Source organism: Microtus oregoni, unplaced genomic scaffold (assembly GCF_018167655.1).
Source record: "Microtus oregoni isolate MIOR12 unplaced genomic scaffold, Mior012 000013F_ref0000133, whole genome shotgun sequence".
Taxonomy (NCBI): domain Eukaryota; kingdom Metazoa; phylum Chordata; class Mammalia; order Rodentia; family Cricetidae; genus Microtus; species Microtus oregoni.
Window position 1 is genome coordinate 38,727,598 of NW_024543072.1, and position 26,028 is coordinate 38,753,625.

General features: G+C 45.2%; 1 protein-coding gene across 1 annotated transcript in view; it reads right to left on the reverse strand.

Annotated features, from left to right (window-relative positions):
- Positions 1-4,441: 4,441 nt before the first annotated feature.
- The window catches only part of Kiaa0040 (KIAA0040 ortholog), a 35,293-nt gene continuing 13,706 nt past the window's right edge, over positions 4,442-26,028 (reverse strand). The window contains exon 3 of the mRNA XM_041663076.1: positions 4,442-7,908. Within this exon, the coding sequence (XP_041519010.1) occupies positions 7,483-7,785 (303 nt within the window). The 5' untranslated portion in view covers positions 7,786-7,908 and the 3' untranslated portion in view covers positions 4,442-7,482. The remainder of the gene's footprint in view (positions 7,909-26,028) is intronic.

A 26,028-nucleotide genomic window follows, 5' to 3' on the forward strand; every position in this document is an offset into this window, starting at 1 on the left:
AGCAGGATTTAAGGTGGATCGCTTTCAAAGACTAGCTGGTAAACCTCAGAGCTTGGAACTAGTTGCGTGTCATGGCTGCTTCCTCTGGAAATGTGCGGCACTTATGTTTGTCATGTGAGTTCAAGCACTCTGTTTTATATCTTAGAATTATCAGGGATTCAAAGATTACAAAGGCTAGAGAATACTGCAGGGGAAGGAGAAAAAGGAGAGGGGACGGAGAGGGAGGGATGGATGGATGGATGGAAGGAGAGAGAGAGAGAAGAAACACACATACACAGAGTCAGAGATTTTCAAAGAATTGTGATCAAGGAAAGAAAAAAGAAAACGGTTGTGGGTTGTGCAAAGCAAGGACATGCAGACAAGAAAACATGCAAAGAAAAGATGGTGAAAAGCTGCTGGTGGAACTTAGTTACTAGAAAATGTCCCCAGCTCCACTTAAAAAAAAAAAATTACAGGTCATTCGCTAAGCCTTTCACCAGGGTCCTGGAGAGGAGGATCAACAGTTCATGTCAATGGGAGCCAAATCAATATGGTTGGAGCCTGCAGCCAGGGCCAAGAGGCCTGCTATACCCAGTCTTGCCAGGAGATGGCAGTGTTGCATTACCGGGTGCCTCTCGGTTCAAGGGACCCTTTACTCCACGAAGGGAAAGTTCTAGAGGGGTGCCCCACTTTTCTTGAGTATCAACCTCTGGAGAGTTGGTCAGTGGGGTCCAGTCAGCATCCAGCCTAAACTTAGTGGTTGCTTAGGCAGTGTTTTTCCTGGTCTAACACAACCGGTGAGCAGGTGTTCCCTGGAAGGGAATTCTTGACTCTGCCTCCCCACAACCCGTCTACCATCGTGTACTGGGCTGGGCAGTGGATAGACAGTTCCAGGGGTATTTCCAAACTCTTCCCAAAGTACCTCTGTGAGTGGATTGTTTCTGTGGATGCCTTGGGTTCCAGTCCCAGTGCTATGTAAATAAGGTTCCCAGGTTAACTCACAAACCCCTGCTTATTATAGAAATAGATCGACTTCTATATAAATAAGGGCAAAGATAGAATAGTTCTAAAGTTGTATTGTAAATTTTAGTTATTTTACATTTGGTTTGTCAGCTTTTTAATTTGTAAAAAGATTTGTTTTAGACTTAATTGTAGGCCCATATTTCTACATGGTATGGCGACCAGAATCCCAGGCCACGGTTTGCATCTGCTGCACAGGAGATGGTCACCTAGCCTGTTGTCATCCCTGACAAAGGGTCAGGATGTTTTTCTGCTCCTTCTTTGCAATTTGGAGGACGCCTGAAAAGATGTTAATCTGGCCTACGTGACCGAGCTGGCATACAGAGCAGGAAGATAGGGAGACGTGATAAAATGGGCATAGAAAGGTGTGGTCAAAGGTGTGGACATGACCACAGCCATTTACCTGGTTACCTAGGAAACAGAAGGCTAATGAATTTCCCCCTTAGTTTATGTTTTGGTATATAAGGCTGTTTGGAGAATAAATGCAGAGGAATTCTCAGGATGTGAACTCAGGATTTCGTGAGGGACCACTGAGAATCTCCCTCCTGATAAAGCCATGTGAGTTGTGTCTTTAATCCCACGCCTCCCCTCTAGTCCGGAGAAATAATTTAGGGCCCAGGCTGGCATGGGACCCCGACACTTAATTATTTTATTTTGCATGCACAAGTATTTAGTCTTCATATACGTATATGCACCAGTACATGTCTGGTGCCTATGGAGGCCAGAAGAGAACATTGGATGTCCTGAAACTAGACTGACAGATGGCTGTGAGCAGCCATGTGTAGCTGGGAACCAAATCTGGGTCCTCTGCAAGAACAACAAGTATGCTTGACCATTGAGCCATCTCTCCAGTCCATCATTGTAAGTTTAAAGAAAAATAAAGGAATGTGGTTCTGTGTTTTGGCTAGTAAAGAGCATTAGGTTTAGTTAGGAGAGGCCAAGGAGGCAGAGCTTGTTGTGGAACACATGAAAGGGACGTTTGGAGGCTTACAGACTTATGACTAGACCCATGAAGTTCCTGGAAGAAGACTATGGTCTCCATTTCATGTCTTGGTATGCTGGCTTCTTTTCTTGGGGTCTTATTTTCTTTATTTGTGAAACAGGAACCAAATGTGACCATGAATGCCCTCTATATGCTAGCAGGCCCTCTGGAATGGTAAGTGGAGCGTTCGGAGCTTAAGACTTTATATTCTCATTCCAAACTTTTGACTCTTCCTTTTCCTCAACAGGAGCATAGAACTAGCCAGTTCCAAGGCTGCTTTTTCTATGACTGGTCAACAGGATGATGAACAGAAGAAAGAGAAAGGTGAGTGAAATCCAAGGGGATAATTTGATTCTCTCCTCCGGAAGTTTTGATTTCTAGAATACCAACAGTGCTTTTCCTTCTAGTCACGTTAACAACACTTGAATGCTCTCCATAAACCAAGCCCTGTGCTAAATGTTTTATGTGCATTCTTTCTGTTTAACTTTTGAAGAACGTCTTAATGGGGAGGTTATATCACACAGTGAGCGCTTGTGTGGCCATCAGGACCTGGACCATCCTAGTCTCGAGCCCTAGCCCAGGGACTCCCATCCATTCTGCCAGTGTGGGCCTCCCTTCTCAGTTCACCTCAGCATAAGTCTTTGTTAGCCTGACTTCATGCCAGCCTTGGTGTGTGTGTCCCTCTGAGATGCAATGAGCATACTGTTGTTGTGGGGATTCCCCTCCTATGCTGTGAATACCATCGGTTAATAAAGAAACTGTCTTGGGCCTGCACAGGGAATAGAGGTAGGCGGGGAAAGGCTGGGAGGAAGAAGGCAGAGTAAGAGAGAAGCCATGTAGCCACTGCTATGTGGCGTTACACAGATTAATAGAAATGGGTTAAATTAATATGTAAGAGTTAGGCAATAAGAAGCTGGAGCTAAGGGACCAAGCGGTGATTTAATTAATACAGTTTCTGTGTGATTATTTTGGGGCTAAGTGGCTGGGAACCAACAAGTGGCCCCCTCCTTCCACACACTGTACTGCAGAGGTCTGTTCCTTTAGGCAGGTTGTGACCCCTCAGGACAGAGTCTCATAACTGGGACTCAGTGGACTCTGCACATAGTAAAAGCTAAAATATTTTCATTTGTATGCACTGCCATTACTAAATAAAGTGTGACACTTGTCCCCATGGGAATCTGAAAACATCTCAATAAGTTGAACCTATGACAGATACAGTAAATTGTTCAAGGGATTTATTTGTTCAGTCTTGTTTGCCTGTGACTTTGAATTCAATAATAATCTTAAGACCAAAGCTCAAACAACCAGTAGAGTTCTCCAGTGAGTTACAAATACCAATGGATGATCACACTGTGCAACTCCATTTCTCAACCAATATGGGCGGGCCTGGGCAGGTGGAGCTGTGGGGCCTTCGGGGAGTGTTGAGCCTGGGGGGAGCCTGGGAGGAGCCTGTGCTGAGCCTGCACCTGGGAAGTATGCAGCCACTCCTCTGCACTGGAAAGTTTTGCAAGGTCCTGGAGGAATGAATAGCAGGCTGACTCAAGACTCTACTCCCTGGTTGCCGTGGATGTGTGGTGATAGGAAAGGAGCTCAAGAATCAACTGAAACTGAAACAGCCAGCTTTGGGCAAGACAGCAAAACACACCGTCTTAAGCCCCTTTAAAACATCACAGCCGTTCACAAACATTTGCCTACTCTTTCCATGAGATACTAGCCTCATGCCATGTAGGGTGGTGTTCCTAGCCATGGGGTGGCTATTGAACACTTGAAATAGGGCTGGCATAATTGAGCTCTGGACTTTGACTTGATTTATTTTAGTGAACTAAGCCACATGTGGCTAAGAGGGCAGACTGAGCCATGTTGGTAGGGACCATTTCCACCATCTTGTTTGGTTGGTCAGCACTCTAGGTGGCTTCTAATTTAATGATAAGCTAAGCATGGTTGAGAGAGGAATCAGGAGCATCTAACTCACTTCATCTCCTGATCATCAGTGCAAAGTCGTGGTTGACTTAGAAAAAGGGCGTATGTGCTTATATAAATACATGCATATGGACGACACTCGTGTCTGTGTCCCTCACAGCTACTGCAGGGCTCCTTGCTCCTGTGTTTCACAGCCACAGATTAACCCAGAGGTCCTTATTGTTGTTGTTGTTTTAAAAAAGATCTGTACTATTTCTTCCTTTTCCTGTAAAAAGACACTGGTTGACATCACTGTAGAAATGTTTTCTAAGTGTCTCCAGGTAGCATCACACGCTGTTCTGTACCCATCGTTGCCCAGTTCAGTCTCCATGGTTGTCTGCTTTACAAAGAGGGAAGAGGAGCTACATTCCTGGTCCTTGGCCCTGAGGTTCTGGGAGGGCAGTGACCAATCAGGGAGAATCCCTCCATTGTGGTTTCTGAGTGAGAATATCTCAGTGACAGGACAGCAAGCAGCTTACTCCAACGTGCAAGGAGGATTTCAGTTTCAAAATATTTATTTAAATAAACTTTGTGATTTTAATTTTACAGGAAAGACACTGGAAAATACTGTACAACTTTGATCATTTATATATTCTTCTTTTTAAAAAGTGACTGCTCTTTCTTTACATTTTCCTGTTCCTTTTTTCCTCCTCCCAAGAAATCAAAAGAATCCACTTAGATAAGCACCCCTCTGACCACATCTGAGTGTAGACCAGAAGACCAGCACAGGGGACCCCCGTCCCCAAGCCCATGCCAGTTTAGAAGGCTTCTTCTTTATGAATCCTCTTCAGAAAAAAGTTTTAAGAGATTTATTTCATGTGTACACGTGTTTTGCCTGCATGTGTACATGTGCACTATGTGTGTGCCTGGCACCTGGGTCTTCGACAAGAGCAACAGGTGCTCTTGACTGCTGAGCCATCAGCCCCACTGAAGCCTCTTATGTTCTCCACTGATTCACCCTTCCCAGATGGGTCAGACAGACACAGGTCCTGAGCCGCCCCCTTCTTGACTATTTGCGGCAGCTCTGGGATGGACTACAAGGGGGAAGAGGTCATGAGGAATGAACTGGTGTGCATAGGGAGAAGAAGCTCTAAGAGAGGGATGGAAGAGTGAAGCAGGGAGACAGGACACCAGGCTCTGCTCTGGGCCTCTGCTCCCCAGCGGCAATGGGAGGGGCTTATCACTGCCTGCACCATCCTAGGTGTTCTACAAAGACTGTCAGAGAGGTTGTGAGAGGAAGGGGTCAGGAAGTGGTGATCCAATCAGGGTTCGGACTCCAGGATTCTAGGATATGGAAGCAACTGAGAATTGACTTTCTGGGTGCTGCGTGACAGGAACTGGTTCAAGTCCATTTGATCAGAAATCAGTAGGTACATTGTGACTGGAGACAGAGGCCTTGTTATGGCATCAGTGACAACTGACTGCTGTCTTAATTCAAACTGGCAGCCAGTTGTCACGGAAACCATGGTGATTGTGTGGTCCTTGATGCTGGTGATCCGTTCTTGCAGACCGTTCGTTACCTGACATCCCATCTTTGCTGTCTCGCTCCACCTCTACCCAAGTCTTCTGCCTTAGGGAGACTGAGAGTTAGAGGTGGGAAGGGCACCTAATGGGTAGTAATTGACAGAGAGGGGCATGTGGTTGCGGAGAAGCCTGGCCATTGTGTGACATGTGGCAGACAGCCAGGTGAACTATAACAAGGTCCCCACGTGACAGAGGGGCAGAGAATCAGGAAGTGCTGCTCTGGTCAAAGAGGCCTGTGACATTGGGGTTTTGGAGGAGAGAGTGACTAAGATTGCCCTATCTGGTAGAAGACCTGGATGTGAGAGCCACCACTAGCTAGCCACCCTCCAGTGACCTGAAGTAGCATCATGAGTACCAGGTAACCCACGTGAGCAAGCAGAATACAGTTTTCCATTCCCAGTCTCATCACATTCAGGGGCTTTTCTTGCTATTGAAATGTCATAATTTGAATATGCCGTTAATTAGACAGTGATTTGCCATTCTTCTATAATGATCTCCATGGGGGAAAATATTTAAAGAGCCCCCCCAGTAGATGTGCAAATGAGTTGTTAAGAGTCCAACCCATTTCCAAATTTGGGATTTCTCTGCCTTCATAACGTGGCTACAGTATAATCAAAACACCAAACAGTTTGTTCTCTTAGCTGTAGCCTGGGGGAGGAAAGGCTCGCCGCCACTCAGAACAGAGCCTGTAGGCATGTCCTCAAGTACCACAGGGCACATATGTCAACACAACCCTGCTCTCCATACGTAGTCTCATTTTTGTAGCAGTTAGTGGGGTATCTTAAAAGAGCAGGTCACTTGGGGGGAACCGTGAGGTATTACAAGTATAACATCATTGTATAACCATCCAGTTACAAGTACCTACTGTGTACAAGATATTTGCCTGAGCATCAACATAAATAGCAACGAACGACTTTACAGTTTAATCTTCCATTTAAACTATGGCTTCTTTATCTCACCTCCAACACACCATGCTCTGCTACAAGTACAGGGGATTGCTTCCAAGGTGTGCGCTGCTTTTGAGACTGGACTTGGGATGACCTTCCATCTTTCCTTTCTGGAAACCTTCATCCACACAGAACATAGCTAGCTCATGTGGGGCATCTCCTTACCCGTACTGTCTGTGTATACATTGCATGGGCACATAACTGCAGCCCGTTGAAGAGAATAAATGGGTTTCCATGGCTTTCAAGTAGTCACCGCCAAGAGCTGCTCATCGCTGCTTAGTTATGGGGTGATGTCCCCGAGCGGTCTTGGGGGACCACATTAAACACCTGCCAGTGCTAATGAGAACCTTGTCATGAACTGCAAGCAAAGAGCTTTGGATGGATTTGGAACCATACTTTAAACGTTTAGGCACAGGTGAAAGGTCAGAAGCATCTAGGAACCACTATGTCTGTATCAATACACACTGGGGTGGGGGACTGTACCAGGTTCCTGGAATGTTCAAATGTATCTCCAGTAAAATACTATGTCGGTAGAGGAATAGGAAAGCACCCATCTCCAACCTGAATGGCATATACACAGCACATAGGGCCTTGCATGGTTATTAATTGTGCATACGTGCCTAAATCTGGACTTGTCTTCCCATAAGACATTTCTGCAAGTATGTATATTTGAGCAAAGTACATATTAAATGGCCACATGATAAACAGAATATACTATTCCATGGACCTGCTGTCCAAATATACATACATACAATGGCTGTGTGTATATACTCAGACTCCATCTAAAGTGCATGTATACATGCTTTCTGTGCTTTTGTGATAGAGTATACCAGAGACAGTGTAATACATGCTTGGGACTACAACACAGGTCACTGTTATTGGACGCATAGCTGCCAAGACAGTGGAAGAATTGTCCATATGCTCCCATCCATTGGGATGCTAGGTCTGACATTTGCTCCTTGGTTGAAGTAATCTGTAGGTGTGAGTGCATCACTGTTAAGGCTCCTCCTGAGTCTCTGTGGTTAGAAGGAGGCTGGGCTTGAAGGGGAGGACACTCTGCTCCCTTGCTCACTAGATAGGCAATGATGGCCTCTTCTCCATCTGGAGAAGTTTGGGCTGAGCAGAGATCCAGAGGTCTTCATCCTTCTTTTTCTTCTTCTTCTTTTTCTTCTTCTTCTTGTTTGGGTCTGGCTGTTGGCCGCTCTTGGGTGGCCGGCTGCAGCAGCAATGGCAGCAGATGAAGAGGAGTGTAAGAACCACCACCAGGGGCAGCCCCAGGAGGACTGCTAGGCAGACGGTGTTGAAGATGCCCCTTTCGTGTCTGGTCCGGATGGTTTCCCAGATAGAGTTGAAGAAGGAACTATTTCTCTCCATGGTGCTGGGCTAGTGTGGGGCCAGAGGATTCCAATTACCTGGCAAGCCCTGGGCTCCTCAGTGCTGGCCACTTGTAACTGATTCCTCTTTTGGCTTCGGGGTTGAGCATGCCACCAGGAGCACCTGGAGAGAGTAAAGCAGACAATTCAAGAGCGAGGCAGAGGGGATGGTCCCTCATTTTAGTGTCAGTGGTTTTATGCTGAGAAAGGAGAAGAAATCAATGATTTGTGGAGCTTTTTGAAATATTGAGGCTCAATAAACAAAGTCCGTGTAATGTAATGAGTCAATAACTATTAACCCATTCTCATAATATACACACATGATATTTGGCTTAGTACAAAAAATTAATATTGTATCAGACCTGGAACACACTAGGTGCTCAGCAGGTTTTGGGCAGATTAATCAGTATGCACCATGTGTTTTCTGGTTAATTCTCCCCCTATCTCCTCTAAAGTGACAATTCTCAATCTTTTCTCAACCATAGTTCACCTGGCAGGCAATGAGCGTGTGTTTCCCATATGATAACTTCATGTATGATTTATCGTTTGTGATGCTTCCTAGAGCTTATATACACAAGAAGACATTTCCTCTTCCCAGCTAAGAGCCCTCAGTCCTCATCTCACCACATCCCTGCCACTGGGTGCTTGCTCTTTTCCCCATTCCCTACTTCCCCCCTCCTTACACCCCACTCCTGTGTCTGGTCCTCTCTGCTCTCTACCTTCTCTGTCTTCATCATCCCACTTGCTACTTCCAAACAAACCTTCCCAGTCTCTTCCCTACTTGGTCCTTTTTTCCTTGGGGAGAGAAGCCTAAAAGCCCCTGGGAACTGATGCTTAGGAACTGGCATGGGGCCCCTATTCCAAGCTCAGGAGACAGGGGTCGTCCTCCTATTTTTGTATAAGTAGATTCTCTTTCTTTGTGCTGCCTCCTCTCCACACATACCTTAGGGAACAGCTCGCAGGTTAAAGTCTCATCAGGTCCCATGGATTCTGGAATTCACAGGTTCTCGTATTCAGAGATAACTTTGAGAACAGACATGATTCAGAGAAATGGAGGATACCCCTTGCTGTGTAGCACATTACCCTGGACTCAAATAACAAGAATAACTGGTTCCCAGGCTGGAGCCTTCTGGCCAGTTCTTTCATTTGAGGATGACAGATGCGAGGTCTAGACTGGCGAAGCTGGATGTCCGAGGCTACATGGCGCTGTAGGGGACACCCAGAGTTTTGGATAATAAACCCAGCATCCTCTCAAGGTTGATAAGCAGAGGATGACAATGACGTGAATTATATTGCATTTCCCTTGGCACGTTGCTGACCAACAGGGTCTCCACAGGTCAACCATATAGGCTTGAACTTACCGTCACCCAGCTATGGACTCCTGAGCGGTTGGGGTGTCTTTTTAAGTGAGCAATAGGGTGTGCTGTGACTATAGACGGGTGAGCCAGGAGGCCTGTGTATCCCGGGCTCCAAATTCTAGATTTGTTCGGGTTTGGTTCTGTTTCCTGGAAGCTAAAGGTGTGCTCTACTCACAGTGGTAGATTACAAGGTGCCCTAGAGGAGGTATAATTTCTTGGATAACATGATCTATAATTGTCCTATATACTCAGTGGCTTCACTGACCTGTTCTGCTGAAATTTGGCCTCAATCCAAGTGGTATTATTTGTACAGATTGGCATCTATTAGTGTACCCCATAGCCCATGGTAACCAAAGTAATGCCACAAAAGTACAGCAATGATTTTAGCCCATTTTTAAAACCACTTATCATGTGCCAGGCATTGTTCTAGGCACGCTCTGTTTATTAATTCACTTCACTCCCACTGACTCATTATTACCGTGTGCAGCAAGTGCTATCATTCTCCATCCTTCAGCTAGAGATGGAGGTATGGGTCACAAGACACACGAGTGGCGGAGCTGGACTTACTCATTCTGGGAAGTGTGGCTCCAGATCTCCAGTGAGTGAACTGTTCACAGGCCTCGCTCCAGGCCTCCTAGTCCTTTGTATGGAATTAACCCATTTTTGGCAAGCAGCCCAGGATTTGCAGAACCTTACAATCCTTGGCTGTTCCTCAGACTGACTTAAGCATTTATCCCACTCTACTGTAGAGCAGTCTGCAAAGAGATTGATTTCCCAGTGTGAGACACTTCCCAAATGTATAAAGAGACCCAGAAGAAAACCCAATTCTGTCCTAAGTGCAGGTTTACAGAAAGTGTAAGTCAAAACTAAAATCAACATGCAACACAGTAAGAAGGACTCTGGAAAGCCTTGTCCTCTCACTGGGGCATTGCCTAGGTCCCTGGGAGGGCTGGGGACACTCATGATGTGGATCTGCCTATACTCCATTTCGATTCCAAGACTCCAGGCTCCCTGGAGAGAAAACCAACCAATTGGTACAAGCCATAATTCCACAGCACCTCCCAGACACACCACGCACACACACACACACACACCATCACTTCTCAGACCCCCCCCAGTAACATACACACACACACACACACACACACACACACACACACGCCATAACTCCATAACTCCCAGTCAAACACACAGACACACACACATACATACACACATGCCATAACTCCATTACCCCTAGTCACACACACACATAGACACACACACATCATAACTCCACAGCTCCCCTCCCCCAGCCACATACACATATGCCACAACTCCTCAGGCACCCCCTGAGTCACACACACATAAGCCATAACTTTACAGGATCCTCCCCCTGCTGAGCCACCCCCAAAGGACTTCTCTTCTGAATTTCCCTTGTCTTTTTTCCATAGTCCTTTGCATTGCCTCAGTCTTGTGTACCCAGCATGTTTTGCATGTTTTGGTTCATCTAGAGCTGTGGTTCTTGAACTTTCTAAAGCTGCAACCCTTTAACACAGTTCCTCATGTTGTGGCGACCCCCTGCAACCATAAAAGTGTTTTGTTGCTACTTCATAACTGTAATTTATCATGGTTATAAATGGTAATGTAAATATCTGACATGCAGGATATCTGATATGAGACTCGCAAGGGGTCTCAACCCACGAGTTGAGAACCATTGACTTAGAGCAAGTTTTCTGTTCTGTTGTGGGAGGATCTGGGTGATCTCTTCTCAGCTGATCCCAAACATAGCCGTCCTGGGACCAAGGGCTCCTTGCACAGTATCTGTGATTCACGTCTGTGACACCAAGACCACAGTTACACATAGACTGTTCTACACCGGGTGGTGCCGGGCTCTGCAAGAAGGAGAAGGGCATCCAAGAGAGGAAGGACACTGAGCCATGAAAAATGTTAGGGCAATTTCCAGCCACTTAGAAATTATCTTAAAGATAATAGGATTTTGATCGAGAACTGGGCAAAAAGGATATTTAAACATCTCAGGCAGCGCAATGTCTAGAACATGAATAGAAGAGCGGGCTGCTTTCCAATAGCCCGAAGCCCAGAGTGGGAGAGGCGGAGACAGGAGAGCAGTGAGAAGGACAAATGGCGGTTATGGTGGAGAATGGGCCTTATATGGGAGTGCTGCAGCAGTCACCGAGATCTGAGCTGACATTTAGGAAAAGATCACAGATCTGAGAGGCTCTGTAAAATATTGAAAGAGAGCCCTTTATCCATTAACAAACATTTATTGGATATTTGATTTGTGCCAGAGTCTGTGCCGGGCATAGTAGATTCAGCAATGAATGACAAAGTTATAGTTTCTGACACCAGCTTTTAGAGCCCAGGGCAGTTATTATTATTGAAGGATTGTGTCATCAAAGACAAATATAATAAGCAAATTCTCACTTAGATTGCTTAGTTGGCTGAAATAGAAACATGCATTTGAATTATGTGTTTATCTCAACGTCCCAGGCTCTCTTACCCTCCTTCCTTTGTCTTAAACGCGTCCATCTAGTGGCACCTAAATTAGCCTTTGAATAAATAGATTTCTTTTCAAATAAAGCTAAGTCAATAATTCACTTCTGCATTCTTAAAGGTACTTGTTCGAGTCAGTTCTCCACACAGTCAGAGAAAGTACTCCTTAGCATTTAGGAGCCCAGTCTGGGGAAAATTCGATTAAAAGGTATTCTTTATATTTTTTAATCTAAGAATTCTTGTCTAGGCTCCCTAGGTTCCTTGCTGAGCTCTGCTAATCTATAGCATTTCATTAGTATTTATGAGCTTTGTGTTATTAGTGTTTTCCGGAAACAATCAAACATCTCCTCAGTGGTATGAATGAAAAGTTAGGGCTTCCATGGGACAGTATGCAAAGGAAGTCACACATTGGGCTGAATGTACTCGGAAGAGCCTATCCTTTTGTTGCTCTCAAGTATCACTGCCATAGAAACATCATTCATCTATCCTTGTAAAGTGAACAATAGGTGCCAGTCAATCTTCGCGTTTGTGCTTGTGGGGCTGGGTTTGAAAGAGAGAGAGAATGGGGGAAAGTTACCTTCAGTTCCCTAGAAACAAAATATTCTCAATCTCTCCAATCCTCCGTAGTATCTAGCTAGGGAAAGAGATCTTCATTCATGGTTGTTTCTCCCCCAGCTTCTTTCTGCCTGAGTATGAGGTGATGTTGGGAAACACAGTACTAGAGCCAGAGGATCTGGGTTTGAGCCTCAGATTACCCTGCTTGACTACAGCAAGTTATTGAACCTCAACTACAAAATGAAGTTAATAAGCATCTGTACGATGCTGTGAGGTCAAAACAGTCAAGCCTATTTCATGCATTTTGTAAACTGTAAACTATGCAAACATGATCCATAAAACAGCAGGTGCTCTCCAATAACAACAGGTTAATTCCAGCTCCCGAGCTTTTGCTTCCCATCCCAAACCTCCAAGCTCCACCCTTATTCTTAAAGAAGCACTACCTCAAAAGCTGGTCCTCAGGGAGGAGGCTTTCAGTTCAGTTCCAGCTCAGGGACCTCTGGATCCTGCGTCTGAATTATGATGTCTTCAGCAATAGGGACTTACCTTCCACCTCTGGGAGGTAACCCAGGGCAACAATAATAGGTTGTATGTTTTGTAAATCTCTTGGACAATCTTGGCCAACAGCTCAAAAGAGGGCTTCTAATACCTGGTACTGGGGTTTTGTTGGGTGGTCTTTGGTTCTTGGAGGGAGCATTGTCAACCCAGATGGGAAATTTTCATTTAAACTATATGCACATATTTATGTACAGATGTGTGTGTATTGTAGGCTTTTTGTTTTAGTTTTTTGGTAGATTGTTACTAGTATGTTTCCTTATGACTTTTTCAGACATTGTTATTGTTACGTTACCCTCCTTCTATATTTATCTCTGTCCTGATTCCTAATTGGTGCCCCTCCATTGTTCTCATCTTTACCATCAGATTATTTGTACCTAGCTATTCCCTTCTTTATTGTTCTCACACTCCCACCCCAGACATGGTCCCTTTTTAGTTTCCTGGTTTCTGCAGTTACTCTAGGCTATGTACTCACATCTGAAGATTTGGAGGTAGGAGCCTCAGATGAGAGAGAACATGTGACATCATTTGTCTTTCTGTGTTTGGGTTACCCCACTCAGTATGATCTTTTCTAGTTCCAGCCATACATGTATGTAAAGCTCATGATTTAACTTTTCTGAACAGCTAAGTAGTTTTCCATATGCACAACAATATCAGAGGAAGCTTCCAAAGGAGGGAGGCAACCCAACTAGCAACCTTACCCAGCTATGACACTATGAACCACACAATGGTCAGCACAACACAATAAGCATTTGGGTGCAGTAGTGGCACACATACCTTGGTGGTAACCAACAGTTTCCTATATTGGACTTAAGACATTCAACAAGAGGGAAATTATGCCTGGTACTGGAAACCTAGCTAACTACCTGGGGCTATTGAAGTCATGTATTTTGGAGGAGAACCTCACCTGCTGCTTTACTAAACCAGCATAAATCCTAACAGAAAAGTTATGGACCTAATAACCTCCTGTGGGCCGGTAAACAAACACTGGACAGGAAAGTTGACTTGATTGATAACACCTATGGGCTATCAGGATCTGGAAGGGAGTCCAAAGAATAGTGTATCCTCCTAAACAAAAAAATTTCGCTTTCTCTAGAAAACATTCCCTCCTGACAATGTGACCATCCCAGCCTCCTTTGGTAATTGTCACTTTGAAACTGCAGGGGGACTGATTTGAAGATGGAATCTTCCATTCCCAAAGTCCCCTTTTCTAGAAGCCCAACCCTCTGCACCACGTACCCTAAGTCTCTACTCTCAAGGATAGACTGGTATCCTTCATCCTTCTGGCTGAAGAACAACCTCCTCCTGGAAAACATTTATTCTGTCTTCTTTCCACATCCTCTAAATCAGTCTGGTTCAACACTTACTACATTAGAATTATTCATCCTTATATCCACAGATAGTAGTCCTCACCCTTAATAAAATCAAACAAAATCCTGCTCTTTGCAACAGGTGGGGAGACCATGACTGAAAACCACTACCAATCAAAATGCAGAGCGTTCCAACAAATATATCTACAATACAACTCCTGCCCTTAAGGCTCAGGGACCATTGTGGAAGAGGAGACAGAAAGAGTGTAAGAGTTTGTTGTGAGATTGTGTCTTTATGAATGTTAGAAGCGAACACACATAAAATCTTACCAACATGACCACCTAAAAATGAGCTGAAGGGCAGCTAAAGTAGACGGAGAAAGCCCATGGGGCTCAACCCTACATAAAGAGCTACAGACAGCTAAGGAATTCCAAGAGCGGGAACAATAGTCTTCTCCAGGGAAGAGCATGCTGATTGGTTATCCAGAACCAAAAGATTAGCCCTGAAGACATGCATACAGAGAGCAGACAGCAGCAGTTCTCAACCTGTGGGTCGTGAACCTTTGGGGTCAAACAACCCTTTCACAGGAGTTGCTTAAGACCATTGGAAAACACAAATAGTTACATTATGATTTGTAACAATAGCAAAATTACAGTTATGGAGCAGCCAAAAAAAATAATTTTATGGTTGAGGGTCACCACACCATGAGGAACTGTATTAAAGGGTCGCAGCATTAGGAAGGTGGAGAAACACTGTTTTTTTTTTTAAAAAAAGTATTTTTATCTGGCCTACAGGCCAGAAGAGGACATCAGATCCCATAATAGATGGTTGTGAACTACCATGTGGTTGCTGGGAATCGAACTCAGGACCTCTGGAAGAACAGCCAGTGCTCTTAACTGCTGAGCCGTCTCCCCAGCTCAGGGAGCGCCACTGCTGAACAGACTGAGCAAACTGTGTTTACATATTACATATCTATGTATTATGTAACAATTAATAAAAAAATGAGGTCATGGATTTGAAAGGGAGCAAGGAGAGGTATATGGGAGAGTTTGGAGGGAAGAAAGGGAAGGGGGAAATGTTTAATTATAATTTCAGGAGCAACAAAAAGAAGCCCCTAATCCCACCGAATGAAAGAGGCCTCACAAGGGGTTTCAATGCTTGTCACCACCCTGCAGGTCTGTGACTTTATAGACTCAGGCATCCAGAGACCAGGAAGAGGAAGGTCACCTGAGGGGAACCTGCTGATGTTTAGAGGTCTGTTAAGTTCACAGGCTCACTTCAGGAGAGTGACCGCATTTGCAGGCCCAGTTCATAGGCTCACTTCAGGACAGTGACTGCATTTGCAGGCCAGTGCATAGGCTCACTTCAGGACAGTGACTGCATTTGCAGGCCCAGTGCATAGGCTCACTTCAGGAGAATGACTGCATTTGCAGGCCCGAGCCTTGCGACCAGGCTTCGGGACCTGTGGGAGGGAGTACACGGGTGTGGTTCATTCCTCAGAGGGTGAATTGAATCTCTGAGAGCCAAAGGTGGCTGCAGGGCTACGCCCAGGGCTGGGCTCAGGCTGGGGTGTGCTGTGCCCTGAGAGCGAGTGGGACTAAAATGAATGTAGACTCTGTAAAAAAAGATGCCACGCAGGCATGAGAAATCAGACTGGAGAGGCTGAGGTAGGGAGGCCATTCCAGTTGTGTGGAGAGACTGGCATCAGGACAGAGGATGATCGTATTGGAGAGGGTGGGATAAAGGCCTGGATCAGATGTTCTCCAGATGTGAGGAGGAGAACGTACAAAACATGATGATGTGTTCCTTGGCTCTACTTTTCTTCTAGTTCTGGTCTCCTGTGAGAAGTCTGAATGGGCACAAGTGTGCGTGTGTGTGTGAAAATATAAATACATTTTTATCCGTGTGTGTGTGTGTAAATATACAAATATACATTTTCTTTTATCCACAAAGAAGGAAGAAGAATCCCATTGAGAAGTTCCTGACTCCCACCATCTCTGATCCCTTATCCCACCTTAGCCACCCAATCCTCACCCCGACTCTCAAACCACACATCTTACAAAATCCCCGTGGTGGGGCTGGGGAGATGGCTCAGTGGTTAAGAGCACTGCCTGCACTTCCGAAGGTCCTGAGTTCAATTCCCATCAACCACATGGTGGCTCACAACCATCTGTAATGAGATCTGATGCCCTTTTCTGGCCAGCAAGCATACATGCAGACAGAATACTGAGAATACTGTATACATAATAAATAAATAAATCTTAATAAAAATAAATTTAAAAAATCCCCCATGGTTATGACATCACACAGTTCACAAAGCAAGCATCTCTGGCTGTGAGGAAACAGAGTAGAGCCTGAGCTAGTGATATCAACTCTGCTGACCTGGGTTGTATTTTAGTGACAGCGCTTACCCTCTCACCTGGGATAAATAGGTACTCTCTAATTCATGGAAGAACCGTGTTGAACAAAACCTGTTGGGTCGTGGCAAATAATCTACATGCTGAACATCATATCTGTTCCTGAAACCCAGTGCTTGACATTATAAAAATAAACATTTTCTCCAATGTAATGTACTGCTTCACATAACTAGTTCTAAAATAAAAGTTGGAGGCTTGTTCCTGCCCTAAAGCATGCATATCCAATATATGACTAGAAATTGATTGTTGAAAGAAAATAGATAGTGTTTCCCTCTAGAATCAATGTTGCAATTATGGTTACAATTTTGAACAAAAATACAAATAGATCATCAATATTGAAATGATTACGGTACCTAGAGTTCTTAAAAATGATCAAAGGTTACTTTATTAGAATGTGCTTCCTGGATTAGAAGAGCCTTGAGATGGGCCACCGGGTGAGACTCCTTTAGTTCATTAGTGAGAAGTCTGGAGTCCATTGCCGGAGGTCAGCCACGAACAATTTGTGCAGTCAGACCAGAACCTGTATCTCCCTCTTCTCAGTTCACTTTGCCAGGCTTTCTCCAAAGAAGTCCTTAAAAACGGGCACCTACGAGGTGTTTTGTAAAAGCCCACCTACGTGTTGCCTTTCTGGATGTGGACCATAAGACTTTGCGGCCCCTTTATATTTCTAGGGGCCATGGGAATGGTGCTGGTCAAGGTCCTCTCCTTGTTCTGCATACTCGTATGGCCAGGGAAGGACAGCATGGGCCTGGGAACAGTGGGGATGAAGATGTCTCTGAATGAGTATGGGGCAGAACTTAACTGTTGTGGGAAGCCACTGACTTTGGCCCCCACCAGCAGTGAGCCCATTCTAACCAATACAGCTCATATTGATTATTGCTTACAAGACACATATGATTAGTTAGGTCTACAGTGCTCCTTGAGAGCAACTTTGGCCCAAGAGTGGGTCACCTCCATGCCTTAGACTGGTGGTTCTGAGACCAGATGTCCTGGCTTCAATGCTGGCTCTTCTGCCCATTAAGTGTGCCACATGGCAGGCCAACCTCTCTCCCTGGGCTCGATTTTCTCACCTGTAAAATGGAGCTGACAGCAGAGTGTTCTGAGAAATGACTGCGCCAGTTGGTAGAGTGTCTGTCTCCATGTAGCACGATTAATAAAAACCCAGAGACAGATGTTGGGGTTCAACCTGAAGACCAGAAAAGCAAAACAGCCAGACACTGGCTCTTAACTCTACCTCAGTCCGAAATGGCGATTCTGCCTTCAGGAATCTCAAAATGAGACTGTGCCGTCTGAGAGCTGTCTCCTGTTTTATATTCCTCTCTAGTGCAGGGTGGGGTTAAAGGCGCACACCACTACTGCTCGGTTTCTATGGCAAACTAGTGTGGCTACTGGGATTAGAGGTGTGTGCCACGTGCCTGGTCTGTAAGGCTGACCAGTGCTTCTGTTTTACTCTTTGAATTTCAGGCAAGCTTTATTGATTAAAATACCAATGAAATATCATTACATTGTTGAGTCTACCTAGGCAATAAATATGATGATTTGACCTCAAGCAAAAAGACTTGCTGGCTAAAATAAACAGCCCTCAGCTGCCCAGCTAATGATGATTTTGCTTGCCCTTTAAAATTTCAGCATGTTTCTGATATAATAATTTTGATACGCAAGCCTCTAAAAGAGACTGTCTTCCCTCTCTCTAGTTTTCCTGGAACATGGAGGCTCTTTCTAAATTTCTCACTCCCTGTTGTTTCTCTGTCCAATGATCCCAGGAATTCATGAATGGGCATCACTTAGAGGCAGAGAGACATCTCTTCATCATCATCTCATAGCCCTCACCTGACAGTGCAGAATGGTACCCACGTCTGCTTTGCCACCTCCACGTGACACTTACCATCTCTTCTTCTCCTCTTTTCCTCCTGCCAGAGTACTTAGTGAGTTGTGTGTCTGTGCCGATTTGCATCCTAGGCACTGCTCTCGACTCATGGGCAGGAGAGATGTGACTGAGCAACTTATTCTCCACAGGGAGAAGACAATAGACAAGTGAGCCGAGAAAGAAACCCAAGCGTGTCCTCTTTATACAAAGGAAATGATTACAGTGGCCTCTGCAGAGGTGCCTTTGGGGGTGACAAAGATCCACATATGCACAGAGACAGGGACAAAGACCCCAGAAGGCGGGAGCAGCAAGGGCGGGGCACTTCCGGGAGAAAGAACTGGGATGATGTCCAACAGTGAGGGAGGTAGCACTCTTGCATTTTCTAAGCAGGCCTTGGTGAGTGAACTCAAGCCCTGTGTGTGGGAAGAGGAGGTAAGGGTCTGAGATGAGCGGTGTGCCCTCTTCAAAGTCACCGCTGTTGCATTTGTCCAAGTGCTCAAATGAGTCTCGTTTTTTTTTTCTCCCTTAATCTGTCTAAACTCTAAATGTGACTAGTATCCACTGCTTAACCCTCGGTGATGGAAACCATGCTTAGCACAGAGGATCTACTCCTCCTTTCCGCCCAGCCTCATCTTCTACCCCACTGGCATCTCCTTTCATCACTAAGTTCACTTCCGGTTTTCCCCACTGCAATGCTCTGCCGAGTTCCATCTGCCCCGTGTCTCCCCACCTCCTTCCCTCCATCCACTCCTCAGGTGGACTCCTGGCCGTTCAGGCCTCGCCTTGAGGTATGACTCTAGATCTCCCGTCCCCCACGAAATGATTGCTTTTTCTTCTGAGTTTCCACAGAGGCGAATACCTACCAGAGCCCTGATCTCAATGCATTATAAATGTGTTTGCTTTGAAAAATTACAAGGATTCAGAAAAATGCAGAGGGTTATATAAGACTCAAAACACTCCTGTGTTTGTTGGCTTGTTTTTCATACTCACCTTGTCGGCTCCTGAAAACAGTGATTCTCACTCCTCTGTTTGGCCTGGAGATCTAGCTTTGTTCTTATCATATAATAGGTGATAATGAATATTTGGCATGTAAAGGTTTTCTGTGGACACTTAAACGGAACAGAAGAATGACCTCATCATCTGGATTCTAATTCCAAAATAGCCTCCACACTTATCCAGTTCTCTGCACTAGATCACTGCTCCCCATTAATTGGGTTACTACAGTAGCCTCCCCCCCTTTGCCAGTCTTTCTGGCTCTACTTTTCCCTTGCTCTAATTAGTTATCACCACATGAACAGGCCAGAGTGCACTTGTCCCTAACTTATGCTTCATGACACCCCATCACATTAAGTATGAAAGAGAAATGCTATATCATATTCCACAGATTACCCCATCACCTGCCTCCTGCCTCCATTATCTGGTCCCTGTTTTCCACCTTCTAGCCCCTGCCTTCATCATATGTACTCTGTCTGTATCATCTGGTCCCTGTCTCCATCATCCAGCCCTGTTTCTGTCTCTAACATTGTATTGCATTCCTTTCTGTTTCATTCACTGTGTCCTATCCTGGGATTCTCTACCCGCTCAAAACTTTTATCTCTTTGCTTGGCCCATGTAATCTCAGAACTTGATATGAATACTTCATAACATTCAGGTCTTACTGCAAATGAATTTCAAATTTCCTGCAATGATACCTCAGTAAGGGCCTTCTCCTGGCATCTTGTCTCATTGCCTTTGCAGGATGACTCACTTTGAAATACCTCATTCACTCTGATTCTTTCCTCTGTCCTCCTCCTGCTCTTCATCATCTTCATCGTCTTCCTCCTCCTTCCCCCCTTTCTCTCATCCTTTCTTTCCTTTTATCATTGCATCCCTAACTACATGACCTCCCGTTCATGGAGATATACATGTTTAAAGGCCATCTTTCTCCTCTAGAATACAAGCCGCAGGAGAACAGGGCCTTTCGCCTGGCTTTTTTATTTGAATGCCCAGACTTTGGCAGTAGCCATCTAAATGAATGAACTTCACCCAGGGGCTCTGAAAAGAAAAGGGAACCTGACTGGACATGATTCGGTCATTCAGGTCACTGGGGAGGAGGAACAGAATGGAGTGTGTAAAAGGTGAGCACTGATCATAGGTGAACTTGGATGATAGCTGCCCAGCCACTTAGCACTGTCCAGTCAGATCCTCCAGCCATAGAGATCCTTTGAGAGGGAAAAAACGGACCACGAAAATCCCATTATCAGGAGAGCAGTTGGGAGTGTTGTATGTTTTATCAGCTTCTCAATAATCACCTGCCTTCCATGTGCTCAGCTGCAAAGGGCCCATTGTAGCCGGGACTTCCAGATAACAAGGGACCCTTCCTAATTACTGTCCGCTCTATTTCAGGTTCAGCAGAAGAGAAAATTAAAAAGCTCTATTTCACTTTGGGTTCAAATGAGTCAATCTCTCAATCAATCAGGTATTAATTAAGCCATGGTAGGACATACAGGGGGAGTCAGAGATAGCCTCTTCTTAAAGATGATACCGGGAAATAATTAGCGGATAATTTAAGAACAAAGAAAAGAGTTTAAAATGGGCTTTATTTGGACTTTCTTTGATTTTTCTATTGTGAAAAAAAATAAAGTCTGGAGTCTCCAATTCCTCTATTCTTTATTTCTGTCTTGTTTCCTCCCCTTCCTTTGCTCACCTTTTCATTATTTCCAAAGGGTCCGTGCCAGAGGCCTGAGAACAGCCCATCTCACTCGGTCCACTCCCAGACACAGTCCCTGGCATGCATGACTCTCTGATTCCTTGAGACACCCAGCTGTGCTCATGTGGTAAGCACAGACTCTCCAGTCCATCCATGGCAAGTCGACACCCTGAGATCATAAGGAAGATGCCTCCTAACCTTCCTTCTTGTAAGCCAGAAAATGTGTAGCCACGGACTTTGTGTCTTTGGCCAGCATGGTGGAGGGTCTGGGAGCAGTCACACCCGTGCCTTGTGGTCAGCTTTTCCTGCTGGCTTACGGGGTGGGGTGTTTATCCATGGTGCAGCAGCATTTGGCCCTGAGTCTGACACGGTGCCTGGTGGAATGTGGACGCACAGCAACATCTATCTGAGTGACTAACCAGGTGAAAGGCTTCCGGTGCTGTGCAAAGCACGCACTACAATGGGTGCCTTAAAATGACTGCGAGGGGTGAAAGCAGCGTAGTATTCTAGAGCATCTTTTATTAACAGACCATTTGTTCTGATCCCTGTTTGATCAGTTTTTCACTGAATTGCTTTCAAGCGCGCGTTAACCAGCTCCCAGGAAAGCAGGGCAGCTACAGTTGGCACCTCTCTCTGCTATCTCGCTGCCCTTATTTCCATCCGTTCCCGATCCTGTCCCTCCCATCAGCCCCCCTGACCCCCAGGATCGAATTTCTTGGGGGTTTGCTTTGTCCATCACTCTCAGTCTTTCTCAGTTTCAGCTCCAACACTCACTTGTCTTCATTTGAGCCGGCTTCTGACTTAGATGCTTCAGAGGGTCAAAGCCTCCAAACAGAGCACTGGCGAACGTCCTGGCACCTTTCACAAGAACAGGCGATCTGATGACTCGAACGCTACCATTTGCTGAGGTCTGAGCAAGTGCACAAGTCTCCTCTCCTCCCCTTCCCTGCCCCTCCCCCCCCATGTGATCAGGCCTTTATATCAAGGCGGAGTTACACAGCTCAAGGTAATTCTTTCTATCTCCATTGAGGAAACTGAGGCCATCAGAGATTAAGAAACCTGTCCAAGGCCATGGAGCTACCAAAGGGCAAGATGCGGTTTCAATCTAATCCCAGTGGAGCACATAGGTTCTGCTGCAGCTGCTCTGGTGTGTGATCTCCATCCTCAGGAGACCAAGGACTTCAGTTTCTGGACCTTTTCTGTCAGGATGATGGTTTCTCACCCAGTAATCCCCTATAGCATGGGACAGCTTCCACTTGGGCCACAGCCTATGGAAATATCCCGATGGCACTTAGGTTGTGATTTTAAAGGGGCTTATATTTTCAAAATTTAGTTTTATTCATGTATGTGTCTGATTGTGTGCCACCTGCTTGCAGTGCCCATAGAGGCCAGAAGAGGGCATCAGATCCCTTGGACTAGGAGTCACAGGTGGTGCTAGGAATTGAACTTAGGTTCTCTGCAAGAGAAGTGAGTGAGTGCTCCTAACCATGGCACCAACGCTCCAACCCTAACTATACATCAGCAGGGAGAGCCTGGATTTGAGCCAGGGACCTCTGGAGCTGCTGTCTAGTGCTCTATCTCCGGATGGGGCTTGGATTTTTAACAAGACCACACAGAGCAGGAGGGGAGTGCAAGCCAACACCACATATGTCAGAAAGCGATGGGCCTCTAAGGCATGGGCCTTCATGATGGGCACAATGCCCACTTGTATTCCAAGAGTTAGAGCCGACACACCTATGCTTCGTTATGCTGATGATCGGTCACTTTCCCTCTTGGCTTACATAAAATCCTCAGTTTTTAGCTAGCCCTACTACTGAGCTGCACTTACATCCCATGAATGCATCGTCTGTGGAGCTTTGAAGGGCCAGAGCTCTCTCAGATCCCCGTTTTATCTAGTCGTGTTCACTACCTGGTCCCTGGAGGCATTTCAAGCTTGCAGCCTGAATTATAAAATTCCCGTTGGAGGGACCACAGTAACCTAGTCTCTGTGCTGCCGTCTCTGTAGAGAGGGCCACGCAGCAGCCGGGGAAATGTAAAGGAGGACAAAGGGCCAGGCTGTCTGAGCAGCACTCGCCTCCTGGATGACAGAGCTTGGTCTCTGGTCGACGTGAGGAATGATAAAGATGAGGTACGGTATCGAAGGAGGTGCTCCACACACAGATATCCCTGGGTTCAAACGCTGGTAGAGGGGGGAGAGAAACAACTATGAAGCTAGGGGTTACAGGAACCAGGTCTAGTTCCCGTTCAGTTGCCTTCCATGTCTTTGACCTCGGACAGCATCAGTGAAGTTTTCTGAATCCTTGCTTTGTCTGAGAGATTCTTGTGAAGAACAGACAAGACATTCAAAAAAAAAAAAAAAAAAAAACACTGGGGTGGAGGGGATCACAGTTGAAATGCCAGGTAGTGGCATTTTAAGGATAACCTAGAATTGGAACCCTGAGCTTTTGGGCAGCGCACTACCCTTCCCCACCACTCCTTTTCCCAGGTCCCCTAGGAGACTCAGTCAACAGGAGCTAGGTTTCCAAGGCCGAGGATCCACGAATGCACACAGGTACCTCTCACACTTCTGTCGTCCAATCAGGTCACTTCCTGGTCTTAGTCCTCACAAAGTCTGGAGCCACGGTCATGGCGAAAGACCTCCATTACCCGGCCCTCACTTTCATTCTTTACAAGTGTTGGGTGAAAGTTTGGAGCCAATATTTGTGGGTGTGGTAAAGTAGCTAGGTGAGGTTTTACTTTTGGAAGGCTCAAACCTCTGAGGTCATCCGTGAGTCAGGAGTGGTTAGGGTGGGGTGGCAGCACTTCTGTTCCATAAATAAAGGGAGCCTTCAGCTCCTGGGGGACTCCAGCCCCTGCTGCTCAAGTCTTCCAACTTCTATCCTTTAGGAGGGGAAAGTATGTTTTTTTTTTTCTTTTTTCTTTTTCTAAAGCAAGAGGTCAACCAAACACTTATGTGATTCAAGGGCTCCTACACAGGTGGCAATTTAAAAAAAATAGACCCTAAATTAAAAGTCACATATATATATATATATATATATATATATATATATATATATATCAGAGAAGGGCATTTAGAGTTCCGCGAACTCCAGCACTAACAGAAAGGCAGACTTATTTCTTCTTCTCGGTGGTGGCAGAGGGAGGTTTTCCAGGCTGGAAACTAATGGTATGGCATAAATATACAATTATGTGAGTTGAAAGCTGTACAGATAGGGTTCTATTTTCCTTCCCATTTCCCCCCTTCATTTCATGTTAACAGAAGTTCAAGGCAATTAAAAGTCAAATGCCTTTTAAAAGTCATTACAGTGTCGAGGCTTAACGCCCATGCCAAATCAGGGGAATGGGCAGAAATATTGTCATTTCAGTAATAACTCAGCCCCGTGGAATGTATAGCACGTGTGTGATGCCTCCGACCCCAGGCTTTGGGTCACAGCCTCCTTTGTCCCGGGGAACTGTGGAGAGGATGAGCCTGCACCTGTCCTCTGCATGGGTGTAAACCCGTGTCTCTAAGAGAGCATGGAGGCCTTTTCCTTGTGATCATTTTGATAACAGTTGATCAATGCAAAGGGCATATATTATTGAGCTAAGATACTGAGTACAACCAAGTGCCAGGCAAAGAGCCTGTCTTTGCCCTACCATGCTAGTACACTTTATCCCAAAGATAGGGCATTTCTTTAGTCTCAGATGCAGCTGCCTCCTTGTTAACTCTACCAGCTTCACCCCTTCCCTTCACCCCTTCCCAGATCTACCCCGTGTAACAAACAAGTGCTTTCTCAGGTCTGAAATGCCTTTTCCAAAGGAAAACACAATCATAGGAGTCCCCCTTCACCCAAAGCTCCACTTTCTGCCATCAAAAATCATTACTGGGAAAATTCCAGAAATACACAATTTACCATTCTGAGGCTTGTCATGACACCCTGGCCAGTGTGTACAGCTAAGGATATGAATCATTCTTTTGCACTGTCTCCACACTGTCTATACTATCGACCTGTTACTTCCTTAGTAGCTGCTTGGGTTATGAGACTGTCTGCTAAAGCATGGCAGTACTATGTTCAAATGACTTTCACCTAATAAGGACTCATATAACAAGGGAACTGATGTTGGCCATATATATTACACACACACACACACACACACACACACACACACACACATATATATATATATTACATATCTATATTACATATAGATATAATATGCTAAAATAGGTATATATCTTAATAGAATCAAATTCAAAATTAGATGTTTACCTCATCTGGATTAGGTAGATAACATGTACATTATATATAATATATATGTGCATGTGCATCTTTTCAATATATTACATATGATAGTAATATTGCAATATATTGCTAATAATATATAAACTTATTTCAGTATATTATGATTACTCTATTTTATTATTTTTTACTGTTAGTGTTTTACCATGACTAATTAATAAATTAAAATTAACTGCAGGTATAGATAATATAGACAGAAGATAGATCAAAACATGTGCACCTGCTTATTGTCCTCTCCTACCACTTGCTTCAGATGTCTAAATGACAGGAAACACTAGGGACCTCAGGTCTCATCATCCCAGGCCTTCTATGGTGTGGCACAAGGTGGGCTATCTTCTGGCTGGGTACCAGCCTTTAGATTTTCTCTCTCTTCAGCACTCAGACAGCCTTATGATAGCAACTGTCATGCTGTTGAATCTCGAAGGAATAGGGGTGGGGTGGGAATGCTTACTGGAGAATGGTCTGAAGAGTGGGTCTGGACCCACCTGTTAGGAGGCAGCAATGGCTCCTGGGGATGAGGGTTGGCCTGGAGTAGCCAGGAAGGGAAATACGTGGTAATGCAGGTAGGCTCCGTATTGGGAAGTCTGTGGGTCCCAGGCCTCCAGCTTGGGTTTTGACTTTTCCTTGGTTTCATTAGCTTATACTCTTGTGAATTCCCCATGAGTCAAAATCAAAAACCAGCTAATGGACAGTCAAAGAGCCACAGACTCGCAGACGGA